The sequence below is a fragment of the Salvia miltiorrhiza genome, chromosome 7 (assembly GCF_028751815.1).
Source record: "Salvia miltiorrhiza cultivar Shanhuang (shh) chromosome 7, IMPLAD_Smil_shh, whole genome shotgun sequence".
NCBI classification, from domain to species: domain Eukaryota; kingdom Viridiplantae; phylum Streptophyta; class Magnoliopsida; order Lamiales; family Lamiaceae; genus Salvia; species Salvia miltiorrhiza.
The window spans coordinates 43,076,817-43,091,486 of NC_080393.1; the positions used below are offsets into that span (position 1 = coordinate 43,076,817).

The following is a 14,670-nucleotide window of genomic DNA, read 5'->3' on the forward strand; positions in this document are numbered from 1 at the left end:
ATATATATATATATATATATATATATATATATATATATATATAGGGGAGGGCTAAAACAAAAAACACTTCTTAAAATATAAAATATAAACAATTTTCAGCCCTTAGATCATCAAGATCTACGGTTGATTCGTAACCCTTTTGGATGAATTCGTGGTCGTGGGTTCGAATCCCAAAGGTAGCAAAAATTTATTTTTCACAATTCATAAACATATTGGATGAATTCGTAACCCTGTTGGATAAAATTCGTACATTAAAAAATATTTAGATTTATATTTTAAGAAGTGTTTTCACTGTAGCCTTCCCCTATATATATATATATATATATATGTGTGTGTGTGTGTGTGTGTGTGTGTGTGTGTGTGTGTGTGTGTGTGTGTGTAGGGAAGGGCTAAAATAAGAGCATTTCTTAAGATATAAAATAAGAATCATTTTCAGCCCTTAGATCATCAAGATCTACGGTTGATTCGTAATCATGTTGGATAGATTTATGGTCCTGAGTTCGAATCCCAAAGGTAGCAAAAATTTATTTTTCACAATTCATACCTTTATACAGCAAATTTATATGTGTTCTATATAAAATTCATACATTAAAAATTGCTCTTATTTCTTATTTTAAGATGTGCTCTCACAGTAGCCCACCCCTATATATATATATATATATATGGAAGGGCTACCGTGAAAACACTTCTTAAAATAAAAATAAAAATATTTTTCAATGTAAAAATTTTATGTAAAACACGTATGAATTCATCCAAATGGGTTACGAATCAACTGTAGATCTTGATGATCTAAGGGCTGAAAATTGCAAATGCAACACCAAGTGAGGAAGAAGCTACAAATCAATGGCCAAGATTGTGGTTGAAAGCCATCCCGTTGAAGATTTCGGCTTTTGTTTGGAAAGCAATGCTAGACAGATTGCCAATGAACACAGAGCGACAAACAAAAACAAGACTGACAACCTCTCAACAAAGCAACGACTCTAACCAAAGCAAACAAGACTCAAAACAACTAACACAAACTAAAAAGAAGCAAAGTAAAAAGATAGAGTGCCCACACAGCCACATCCCCCCAAACTTATTCTCCACAAGGAAGAATAAGTTTGAAAATGAAGTGTAGGGCACGGAGTTGAACTCACCGGGGCTCAAGGGGCCGGCGGGTCCTGAGGATCCTGCGGCGGTCCTGGGAAGGCTCGCTGCCAATCATTCATCGATCTCATATATGCCGCATGTTGGCGCATGTACTCCTCATGTTGTCGTAGGCGGGCAGCGCGCTCAGCTTCAAATTGGGCATCAAAGTAGCCCTGTTGCTGCCTCTGAAATGCAGCGAATTGATTGTCCACGTGGCCGTACATGTTGGTTTGCAGGTTTTGGAAACCGGCATCCATGTGGCCGTACATGTGTTGCTGCATCGTGGCAAAGCCGGCATCCATGTGGCCGTAGAGCCGTTGCTCCATGGCATTGAAATCGTATCCAACGGGCGGCGGAGGAGGTGCATGGTGGTGGGGAAAGTAGGATGAAGTCCCCGCCTCAGACTCTTGGGGCACGTCGCCCCCTGCTTCATAAGCTGCTTCCTCCTCTGCAGCCTCGTCTCTTGCAGCTGCCCGTCCTGCCTGTGCTGCCGGTGGGCGATGGACTATGAGGTTGAGGTGCTCCGGGGTGTTCATCAGCCAGTTTGAGTGATCTGCCACATCCAGCACAGTCGTCAAGTGCGGGTTGGGCAATGGGAAGTACAGCTTAGGCTTCAGGACCCAATATACGTTCCGGCCAGCCGCAATGTGTCCCGCTGCTTTTAACACCTTTATATCCACCAAGATATCTTCAGAAACCGCGGTCTCCGTGATCTCAAGTTCCAAGTCGTGAGCAAGTGCGGTGATAAATCCTCCAATGCCAATGGAGGCGGTCGGGGAGGTGAGCTGACTGTAAAATTGATCTAGCAACTGAGGGGCTAAGTCAATCTTGTCACCTGTGAGCATACAGTTCAAATGTAGCAATTCGTCAGAACGTAGGTTGCCCACATTTTCCCGAGCAAAGTAGTTGTATGCCATCACCCGCTGTAGGTATCTGAATACCGGGTTTCTCAATGTTTTGGCCTTTGCACGGCCAGTGACAAAGTGCTTGGAGTCCTCAAGATTCAAGTCAGCCATGGCAGCCCAGAGCGTCTGCGGTTGAAAACCGGTGACACCATACACCCCGCTTCGCGGACTTTCAAGAATGTCATTGAAATTGTTACAAGTCAGCTCGTAGTCCGTGTTGAGCAAGCGGAAGTGGCACTCCGTGGGAATGGTTCGATCATATTTGATCTTCAAAGTCGACAGGAACTCGATCGTGAGAATCCGATAAGTGCGCCAATTCCCTGTGAAAACCTGTCGAAGTCCTGCGCGATCGACCATGGCCCAAACATCATCCTGGATGCCCAACTTCTCCACAGTATTTGGACAGATGTACTTTGTGGGCTTGACCGGGATGTGAATGAGCTTCTCCCAGTTCTTCAGTGAGGCATCATCTGGGAGTTCCACACCGAAGTGAGCCGGTGAGAACTTCAAAACCGGCGGCGCCGCACGAGTGGTTCTGGATGATGACCCAGTAACCTTGCCCTTTCCTTTGGCGGCCCGGGTTGCTTTCCCTTTTGGTGGCATGTTGGGAATACTGCAAAACCCAAGCACGCTGCATTAGAAACTATCCCCCAAACTTAAATTACACACACAAGAAGAATAAAATCAAGGCACATCAAGCCACCACCCAACACACCAAAACAATTCAAAGGTCAAACTCATGTGTTGCTTATGCATAAAAATATGTAGCATGTGATTAAGAACATAAGCTAGAACAATATAGAGCATAGGAATAAGGCCAAAGAACATCATAGCATAGGAACCAAATCCACACCAAGAGCTCAAATTGACCAACAATTAAGTTTACCCATGATAAATAAGACTATTCCTAAGCATGAATTCGTTCAAATATAAGCATAGAATCAAGAGAAATCAAGAGAAATCGAGAAATCCCCAATTAAAGCCCTAGTTTGGAACTAAGAAAATAAATCATGGAAGAAAACAAAACAATCGGTCAAAAGCTAGTAAATCATGCCAAGAATTGAAAAACATAAGTAATTGGGGCAAGAAAAACATACCTTGGATGGATTGGATGGAAAAAACTTAGAGAAAAATGTGAATTGGGGCAAGAAAAACATACCTTGGATGGATTGGATGGAAAAAACTTAGAGAAAAATGTGAATTGGGGTGTTAGTGTGTGAAAAGTGGGTGTTGTGTGTGTAAAAATCGTGAAAAGAGGAAGAAATAGGGCTAAAAACCGAGCTGGGCGGGTCGAGGCGCGGGTCGCAGCCGGGTCCGGGTCGCGCGGGCGCGTCGCGCGGCCGCATAGCTGGACCGCGCGAGCTCGCGCGGCCTCCTTGCGCGGCCGCGCCCCTGGACCGCGTGAGCTCCCCAGATCTGCTGTCTTCCTCGCGCGGGCGCACGCCTGGGCCGCGCGGTCTGGGCGTCCAACTCCAAAAAAACATGTTTATTTTTTTTGGTTTATACCTGCAAAAACGCAGCAAACAACAAAAACGAACAAAAGCAAAACGTAACTAAATAAGTACTAAAACTAAAGAAAAACTCACAAACTTTGGGTTGCCTCCCAATAAGCGTTATTTTAACGTCGATAGCTCGACGCTTCATGACTCAACAATCATGAAGATCAATGACATCCACCGTGTGGACTTGATCCGGGCTATAGTAAGCCTTCACTCGCTGCCCATTCACTCGAAACGGCTCACCTCCTTCTTTGCTCAACTCAATCGTTCCATTAGGAAAAACTTGGGAGATGGTGAACGGTCCCGACCACTTCGACTTCAATTTTCCCGGAAACAGACGAAGACGGGAATTGAATAATAAGACTTGATCTCCCGCGGCAAACTCTCGCTTGAGGATCATCTTGTCATGAAACCTCTTCGTCCTCTCCTTATAAATGCTAGAGTTTTCAAAGGCTTGATCACGAAACTCTTCTAAAGCACTCAAGTGAAGCATCCTCTCTTTTCCAGCCGAATGAAAGTCCAAATTCAACTTCTTCACCGCCCAAAAAGCTTTGTGGGCAAACTCCACCGGCAAGTGACACGACTTTCCAAACACCAATTGATATGGAGACATACCTAAAGGAGTTTTGTATGCCGTGCGATACGCCCACAGAGCGTCATCTAGCAATATCGCCCAATCCTTGCGACCTCCATTCACAGTCTTTTCCAGAACTTGCTTAATCTCACGGTTGGCTAGCTCGGTTTGTCCATTCGCTTGAGGATGGTACGCCGTAGTGACACGATGCTTTACTCCGTTCCTCTTCAACAAGTTATCCAACCATCGATTGCAGAAATGTGATCCCCCATCACTTACTAAGGCTCACGGCGCTCCATATCTTGACAAGATGTATTTTTGCAGAAATTTCATCACCACCTTTGAATCATTCTTGGCGGTGGGAATGGCCTCGACCCATCTCGACACATACTCTACGGCCAAAATGATGTATTGGTTCCCATAGGATGAAGGGAACAAACCCATAAAATCGATTCCCCATACGTCGAATAGCTCAACCTCCACCACGCTAGTCAAAGGCATCTCATGCCTTTTAGAAATACCACCCATACGTTGGCAGCGATCACAACGAGACACGAAAGCGTGGGCATCCTTAAAGATGGAGGGCCAATAAAAACCACTTTGTAGGACTTTGAAGGCGGTTCTATTGGCTCCAAAATGGCCTCCACTCGGTGATGAATGACATTGAGTGAGGATCGGTCCCCACTCCTCTTCTGGCACACAACGACGAATCACCATGTATGCGCATCGTCGGTAAAGAAACGGTTTCTCCCACATGTAGAACTTCACATCATGATAGAATTTCTTCTTCTTATAAGTACTCAAATCCTTGGGTGGAGGATATTTGGCGGCCAGGAAATTCACATAGTCGGCATACCATGGTATAGGCGAGCTCACTTGCAAAATCTGCTCATCCGGGAATGTCTCCTTGATTGGAACTTGAAGTTCCTCTCCTTCCACCGGATTCTCTAGGCGAGAGAGATGATCGGCGACCACATTCTCACAACCACGACGATCCTGAATCTCTATATCGAACTCTTGCAGCAACAGGATCCACTGAATGAGTCGTGGCTTGGCATCCTTTTTATCAAAGAGAAAGCGGATGGCTGCGTGATCGGTGTATACAATTGATTTCGTCCCGATCAAGTATGCACGGAACTTATCAAAAGCATACACAACTGCAAGCATCTCCTTCTCGGTCACCGTGTAGTTCGCCTGAGCTTTATCCAAAGTCCGGCTGGCATAATAAATGACACGAAAAATCTTGTCCCTCTTCTGACCCAACGCAGCTCCAATGGCTATATCACTGGCATCACACATCAACTCGAATGGCTGCGTCCAATCCGGAACAATCAAAACAGGAGCTGTGACCAAGGCTTTCTTCAAAGTCTCAAACGTAGCTGTGCAAGCATCATCAAAATAGAACTTGACATCTTTCTCCAACAGCTGACTTAACGGCTTAGCAACCTTTGAGAAGTCCTTGATGAAGCGGCGGTAGAATCCGACATGACCCAAAAAACATCGCACAGCTCTATCATTGGTTAGTGGCGGGAGCTTCTCTATGGCAACAATCTTGGCTCGATCAACCTCCAAACCTGCAGCTGAAACTTTGTGGCCAAGAACAATGCCTTCTCGCACCATGAAATGGCACTTTTCCCAATTAAGTACCAAGTTAGTTTCCTCACAACGAGCAAGCACAACAGATAAATTCTCTAGACAATGATCAAAGGAACTACCAAACACAGAGAAATCATCCATGAAAACTTCCATCACACTCTCAATCAGATCATGGAAAATAGCCATCATGCATCTTTGGAACGTAGCAGGAGCATTACACAAACCAAAAGACATGTGACGATAAGCAAAAATCCCATATGGGCAAGTAAAAGCAGTCTTGTCTTGGTCTTCCGAGGCAATCATAATTTGATTGTACCCAGAATAACCATCAAGAAAACAGTAAAACTCATACCCAGCCAATCTATCAAGCATCTGATCAATAAAGGGGAGGGGAAAGTGGTCTTTCCTAGTAGCAGCATTCAACATGCGATAATCAATGCAGACTCTCCAACCAGTAACCACACGTGTAGCAATCATCTCATCAGACTCACCCTTCACAACAGTCATCCCCCCTTTCTTAGACACCACTTGGGTAGGACTTACCCACTTACTATCAGATATAGCATATATAATCCCAGCATCAAGCAATTTCAACACTTCTTTCCTAACGACTTCTTGCATAATAGGATTTAAGCGCCTTTGAGGTTGCGCTCTAGGCCTAGCATCATCATCAAGCAAAATCCTATGCATGCAGACACTTGGGCTAATCCCTTTCAAATCAGAGATCGACCAACCAATAGCAGACTTATGCTTTCTCAACACACGCAACAAAGACTCCAATTCACAAGAAGTAAGATGAGCTGATACAATTATCGAATACGTCTCACCATTACCTAGGAAGGCGTATCTCAAGTGATCCGGCAACGGCTTCAACTCAAGCTTTGGGGCGGTCCCATTTTCCTCCTCCATCTTTTTCTTCTCCTCCTCGGTGCGCAGCTCTAGAAATCATCCTCTCCTATGTGCAATTTCTGCTACACTCTCCAATGCACTACAACACTCAAATAACTCATCAGAAAACAAATGCATATCAAAAGGAAAATCAAAATCAGTAGAGAAAAAGGAATGAGAGATGCAAGCCTCAAGAGGGTCGCCGAGACCCTTCCATGAAGATGGTGTGTCACAGGAATCAACTAGGCTCAATAACTTGCACTCCTCCATGTCAATATCTTCCTTCTCATCATAAAACTTCAAAGCTCGATATATGGAGAAGGTGTGGCTCTCATCATTCACTCTCAAAGTGAGCTCCCCATTAGCCACATCTATCAAGGCTCTTCCTGTGGCCAAGAACGGTCTCCCTAGGATCAACGGGATGGTCTTGTCCTCCTCAAAATCCAACACCACAAAGTCAGCTGGGAATATGAACTCATTGACCTTTACCAACACGTCTTCCACTATCCCCCGTGGATACGTCACCGACCTATCTGCCATCCGCAACGCGATCGACGTCGGCTTCATCTCTCCAATAGCCAACCGCTGGAAAATAGATAAGGGCATGAGATTAATGCTTGCCCCCAAATCGCAAAGCGCCTTCCCAAACTGCTGGCCTCCAATGATGCAGGAAATAGTGAAGCTGCCAGGATCTTTAAGCTTGGCTAGGAGCTTCTTCTGCAAGATCGCACTGCACTCCTCATTGAGATTCACCGTCTCAAACTCTCCCAGCCGCTTCTTTCTCGAGATGATGTCCTTCAAGAATTTTGCATATTGTGGCATCTCCTGCAACGCCTCCACCAATGGAAGATTGATGTGCAACTTCTTGAAGATCTCCAAAAACTTGGAGAACTGCTGTTTCACCTTCTCTTTCTGATGTCGCTGAGGGAACGGCAAAGTCACTGTTGCTGGCGAAGTAGTCTTCTGCTTTTCATTCTTCTTTTTGCCAGAAACCTCAACGGTGACCTCCTCAGCTTCTTTCTCATCAACCGACGACACGATCTCGTCCTCAGGCATCTTGGGTCCCTCATAAGTAGTCCCACTCCTCAAATTGGTCAGTTGACCCAATTGGGTCTCGAACATCTTCATCTGGGTCCCCACAGCTGCAGCATTGGACTCCAACTTTTCCATCCTCTCGTCGGACTTGGCCACGAACTTCATTAGCAACTCCTCAAGATTCGGCTTCTTCTCTTTATTTATCACTCCGTTGGTAACCGAGAAGCCTGGTGGAGGTTGAATTGCATTATTGGGATTCCCATATGACAAATTCGGGTGTGAGCGACCTCCTTGCTGATATTGTTGTCCTCTATTGTAGCCACTCTGCTGCCCACGCTGGAAATTCCCAAAGTTCCTCCCATGAATGAAGTTGGCGTCTTCTACGCCTGTCGGATCCTCCACAGCTGGTTCAGGATTTCCCATAGACATTGCTAAAAATTTTTAGTTCAGCTCTGCCAGCTGAGTCGAGATCACTGCCAAAGGATCTGAGCTAGATGCTGCAACAACTTTCTTCAGCTGCACCCTCTCGGACGGCCATTGGTAGCTGGTAGCTGCCATACTTTCTATGATCTCCACGCTTCTGCGCTTTCATTCTTGAGTAGGGAGCCTCCAGCTGCTGTGTCCATGAACATCCTCGTGCGTTCTCCGCAAGCATTGTAGAACATGACGACTAGAGTCCCTTCATCAAAGCCGTGGGACGGGCACTTCCTCAATTTCTCTTGATATCGTTCCCATGTTTCTGCTAATGATTCACCTTCAAATTGCTGAAACTGAACGATGTCCATCTTCAACTTCAAAGTGAGACCAGGAGGGTGAAACTTTCGCAGAAACAGGTGTGCCAACTCTTCCCATGCTGGATTGGCACCCAATTGCAGAGTGTGGTACCATGACTTGGCCTTGTCCCGCAATGAAAAGGGAAATAGACGAAGGCGAATGATGTCATCTGCTACGCCGTTCATCTTTATGGTACTGCATAACTCCAGAAACTGTCTCAAATGCACATTCGGATCCTCTATGGCACTACCTCCATATTGGTTCTGTTGTACCATGGTAATCAGCCCAGTCCTTAGCTCGAAATTATTTGCATTGACTCTGGGCGGCTCTTGGTACTGGTACAGTGGAGTAAATGCCTCATCAATAGGCGGCTGTTTCTGCTCAGCAGCATTTTTCTGAGCATCCAACACCGCCTGCAACTGCTCTCTCAACGCACGGACTTCTTCCGCAGTGGCCATCGTCTTGAGTGTGGCTTTAGTTTTCTGGCGGAGTGAAGCTTCAAGTTCCGGATCAAAAACTACTAGAGGTAAATTTTTAGATCTTGTGTTCATAAACCACCTAAACAATCCACCAGTTTCAAATTAGAACCACAAGAAAGAAGTAAAGAACTTAAATAAATAACAGAAATAAAAATCCAGAGTAGTATCAAACAATTAACAAAATAGTACTGATAAAAATCAGTCCCCGGCAACAGCGCCAAAAACTTGTTCGCTATTTTCTTTACACGCCGCAAGTGTACGGGTGCAATTGTTTATAGTGGCAAACAAGGTCGAATCCACAGGCACTAATGGTTATCAATGCCTATTCTTAATTACTTTACTCTATCTGGAAAAACGAATTTTAAAGGTTTGATTTTGGAAAACAAATTTAAATTAAAATAAAGAAACACTAAAAAGAAATCCAGCTGTGAAAATGCGAAGTAACAGAAGAAAGAGAGTTTCCCAAGGCAAAGGTTTCAACAGATTCTCCTAACTAACATGTTTGATTCAATTAATGAGATAATTCCTAAGGCAATCTCAAAGTTAATTCATACCCACTCCCGTGGCATACAAATCGTTGATTACATGCAAGGTTACCATCCCTGGATCACACTTCTAACATGTAACTCCTAAAAGTTCCTAGGATTAAAGCCTTCACAATTATTAATTCCCTTTAGAATTAGAATAAATGTGTTCTATGTTCTTAGTTCAGGTTATAATTATCATCTCCCGATCTCAAATTAAAACCTATGATAATGCTAAATTGGTGATCAAGCAATAAAGCAAACAATTATAACAAGAACATAGAAAGGAATAGAAATCTCAATTAATTAAATCAACAGTCAGAAATTTGAATCATGTTTACTCCCTAAACCCTGGGAAAAGGGATTCTAGCCACACATAGACATATGAACTAGAATACAATCTTCAATAAAACAAATGAACATTAAACAATAAAAAACTGTAATGAAGTCGAGATTCTTCAGTCTTGCTCTTGCTCCGTGTCTCACAGCTCTCAGGAAAAGTCAGAATATGATAAAAGGTCTTTGGAATAAGCTAAAGGATGGTATTTATATGCCCTAGGTCGTCCAAGCTCTAAAATACTCCAAAAACGCGCTTTTAGTGAAAAATTGGAAAAACTGGGCAGACTCGGCGCCTCGCGCAGCCGCATGGCTGGCCCGCGCGAGCTCGCGTGGCCGCACGCCTGGACCGCGCGGTCCTCCAGCGGGTTCTGCAACGTCGCGCGGCCGTGGCATGCGGCCGCATGCCCGGACCGCGCGACCTCCCGGCGCCGTCCTCGCGCACGGCCGCGTGTCCTCCGACACACGGACTTCCCGGCGCCCGTTCTTGCTCATCTGATGCCCGATTTTAGCCCCGTTTGTGCCTATGGACTCGTCACTTCGCGTACTCCACTACGCTTCATCCAAAACTTCACAAATCGAGTCCAATAACCTGTAAAAACAACACGAGCACGGATGAGTAGTCTATTCCACACAAACTTAACAATTCAAACCAAAGACACTCAAGAACTCGATGAAAACACCCAAAAACTATGAATAAACGCGACAAAGAAGATGAAAAATGCATGTATAACAGTAGCCTTCCCCTATATATATATATATGTGTGTATATATATATATATGTGTGTAGGGAAGGGCTAAAATAAGAGCATTTCTTAAGATATAAAATAAGAATCATTTTCAGCCCTTAGATCATCAAGATCTACGGTTGATTCGTAATCATGTTGGATGGATTTATGGTCCTGAGTTCAAATCCCAAAGGTAGCAAAAATTTATTTTTCACAATTCATACCTTTATACAGCAAATTTATACGTGTTCTATATAAAATTCATACATTAAAAATTGCTCTTATTTCTTATTTTAAGATATGCTCTCACAGTAGCCCACCCCTATATATATATATATATATATATATATATATATATATATATATATATATGGAAGGGCTACCGTGAAAACACTTCTTAAAATAAAAATAAAAATATTTTTCAATGTAAAAATTTTATGTAAAACACGTATGAATTCATCCAACTGGGTTACGAATCAACCGTAGATCTTGATGATCTAAGGGCTGAAAATTGCAAATGCAACACCAAGTGAGGAAGAAGCTACAGATCAATGGCCAAGATTGTGGTTGAAAGCCATCCCGTTGAAGATTTCGGCTTTTGTTTGGAAAGCAATGCTAGACAGATTGCCAATGAAGGATAACTTGATTAAAAGAGGAATTTTACACTCACGAGAATACAGTGTATGTGCTATGTGTTGGGCTCAAAATGAATCTCCGTGCCATGTTCTTCTTACCTGTTACGAGGAACTCTTTGTGTGGTCTAAGGTATGTGATTGGTTTGATTGTCCTTTGCTTTATGCGGCTGTTTTGAAAGAGCATCTTGAGGATTTTGTGAGTTTTGGTTTTGCAAAAGTGAAGAAGAAAATTCTTGACCATATCTGGCAATGTGTTGTGTGGAGAATTTGAAAGGTGAGAAATAAGAAGATTTTCAAAAACTCAATACCGATCACTGAGAACATCGTGGAGAGCATTAAATTCTGCTCATGAAAATGGTTGAAGTCGCACTATCCATCATCTTTTTGTGCCTCTTTGCATGAGTGGAGTTCACATCCTATCGACTGTATGTCGATGTCGACAGATCTTTAGTTTCTTCTTTCTCTTATTTGGTATCAAGACTGTTTGAAATGTCATTATTTTGAGTACTTCTAGTACTCTCTATGCTTGAATGAGAATTTCGTATTTACTTTAACAAAAAAAAAAAACAATTAAAATTTGTAAAAAAAAGAGTAGGTGGTGGGTCTGGATCCATTAGTTAATTAGTCTCTTAAGTAATTATAAAAAAAATGAGATATTTGTAATAGTGCATCTCATTATGGAAACTGAGACATTAGTAATTGAACTAGGAGAGTACAATATTTTTATTAGAAAAAGTTTTTATGTATTACAATGATATTTAAAATTTTTTATAAATGTTAATATTACTAAAATCAGCGATCAAAATTAGTTTCTAATTCCTACACTAAAATTTATTTTTGTATGAACCATATATTAGACTCATGATCCATTGGAATTTGCAACCTACCACTCAATGTTCATCTTGTCGCGCATTACGATGTATGTACCAGCGTATAATGAGTGCCTATGTTTCTGGCAAAATTTTGAGTTTTGGGATGTGTGTGTTTACGAAGAGTGGGTCGGAGTGCTAATTTGCGGTGTGTCGAATTTTCTAATATTCTCTCCGTCCACGAAATAAACTCCTACTTGCCCTTAAATATTTGTCCATGAAATAAACTCTTACTTTACTTTTTGGACAGTTATACCCTCTTTTATTTCCTAAACTTACTATCCTTCACCATTCATGGGCCCTCCTCACAACATCTTGATCACTTTTATATTCTATATTTACTTCTCTTTTATCACTCATGGATCCACCCCATAATACTTTATCACTTTTATATTCTATATTTACTACTCTTTATCACTCATGGCCCACCTCACAATACCTTTATCACTTTTGGTCAATTACTCTTTTATTTCAATCACAACACCTTTACAATTTTCTTAGTCTCCGTGCCGAGCATCAAATGAGAGTTTATTTCGTGGACGGAGGGAGTATTAAATTTCAAAGTATGTCCAGAACCATAAAAATTACGCACAAATCACATTAAAAAAATTACACACAGATATAGTTTCTGTTTAAGGTCACATATATGCCTCACTTTTTCAATCCTAAATTATTGATTTTGATCAATTTTAGTAATCAAGCTATAGTACTATGACCTTGACTTTTCTATTACTGAAAAGTGAAAACAGAGTGGAATCGTCGCAAATTTTACATCTGTAAGAGTGAATTTAATTTATTTAATATTACGAAACCTCAGTTTTTCATTTTTTTTAAAAAAACATCACCTCCAAAAAGTTTTATTTTATACATGTATTTTCATGTCGAGTCACGTGAATTTTGCGACTTAATTACTCGACTTTTAGGAATTAACAAATCACATATTCTCCGGTTAGACCGAATGTACGAGTGAGACGGATCGAGTCAGGACTAGGGCGTGAGTTTGGGGGCGGGCCGGGCATTTCAGGCGCGGATTGCGGGTGAGTCGGATGATTCAAAGTAACTATTATTGTAATGAAAAGTAATAATATCCACATAAATAAAAGTAATGTTTCTGAAATATTACATTTATTTATATCAATATTTACTTTGTGTTATACTAATAATTACTCCATTCGTCCACCAAAAGTATAGTACTTTTGATGGGTACAGGTTTTAAGAAAACTGGTGGTAACTTTTATGTAGTGGAGAAAGGGTCCCACCAAAATTTGAAATGAGTGGTTGAGATTGAATTAATGATGATTTTTTTTGTAAATAAGGGGTGTTTGTAAGTATAAAAGATAAGAAAAAATGGTGGGGTCATGTCTTAAAATGAAAAGTGTCATACTTTTCGTGGACGGAGGGAGTACTTGACAAAAATAAGCACACCGCCACCGTGCTCTTTGTTGCGCGCCTGCCCCCTCCACTGATCTGCCAGTGTTGCTTGAAAAACATGAATTATTCAAAGTAATTATTATTGTGATGAAAAGTAATAATCGACGTGATGAAAAGTAATAATCGACATGAAAAAAAATAATGCTTTTGAAATATTACATTTCTTTATATCAATAATTATTTTTTTTCTTATAACAATTATTACTTGAACAAAATAAGTACACCGCACCCTTAGCTCCGCGCTCGCACCCTGTGTCCCCCCGCTGCTCTGCCCAGGCCCACCCCGCACCCTCTGCCCCCGCGCCCTCCCCTTACAGCCTCGCGTCACGTCCCGCTCCTTCCCCTGCGCCCGCGCCCTCCGATTGGGTGGGTCAATCCTGTCTCACCTATATACTTGGTCTCACAAGAGACCAACTCATAACAAATTTTTATGATGATAGATTTGCATGGTATAATTTTGTTTAGTATAATGAAAAAAATAGTTATATTTTATGATATACTCCCTCTGTCCACGAAAGAACTTCTTAGAAATGAGTGACATGGGTTTTAAGAAAAACGTTGTTGATCGTATATTGAGAGTGGAGAAAAGGTTGTTAAATGTATTGGAAATAGTGAAAAAGTATTTTAATTAGTATTAAGAAAATAGTGAGATAAATATGATATTTATAAGCGATGATTATAGTCTAAAAATATATATGAAGTTCTTTTGTGAATGTCCAAAGAAAAAGTATGAAATCCGAAAGCATGTAATAAGTTTTGAGCGCATTTTTATCAATGTAGGTAAAGAAAGGGCCGATGACTTCTTATAATTTGGGAAGTGAAGAGTTTTGGTGGTTAATTAAAATAAGAATCAAGATTCAAGATTCATTATTCGGGATAAGCAAATTCAAGTATATTTGGATGCAAAATTTGATCTTCGATTTATTTATTTATTTATTAATTTTTGAAAAACCAAAATTTATTTTGAAGAGTGATATAAATGGTACATGAAAGGGGACGGAGCATCCCTTTTCTTTAATATGTTCCATTACTTTTCTTAGCAATGTACAGTTAGGAGTTTGGACCATATGTTGTTTATGGAGGGAGGTTTCAAATTTTGAATTCTTCAGTGTTGCATGAAAATTTTTGATATAGATCCCCGAAGAGAAAGATACATGAGCTGGGGGGGGGGGGGGGGAATTGAAAGTTCTACTCATTTAATGTCTCCCCCCACACATTTATAGGTGTCTTTGATAAATTTACTAGTTAGTGGCCCGTCGAAATTCCACG

General features: G+C 41.6%; 1 protein-coding gene across 1 annotated transcript; it reads right to left on the reverse strand.

Annotated features, from left to right (window-relative positions):
• Positions 1–6,647: 6,647 nt before the first annotated feature.
• On the reverse strand, positions 6,648–8,054 carry LOC130994249 (uncharacterized). Its single transcript, XM_057919287.1, has 2 exons — positions 7,584–8,054; positions 6,648–7,511 (listed from the first exon to the last, which is right to left on the reverse strand). Exons 1-2 carry the CDS (start codon positions 8,052–8,054, stop codon positions 6,648–6,650), a joined length of 1,335 nt encoding a protein of 444 aa, XP_057775270.1.
• Positions 8,055–14,670: the final 6,616 nt, after the last annotated feature.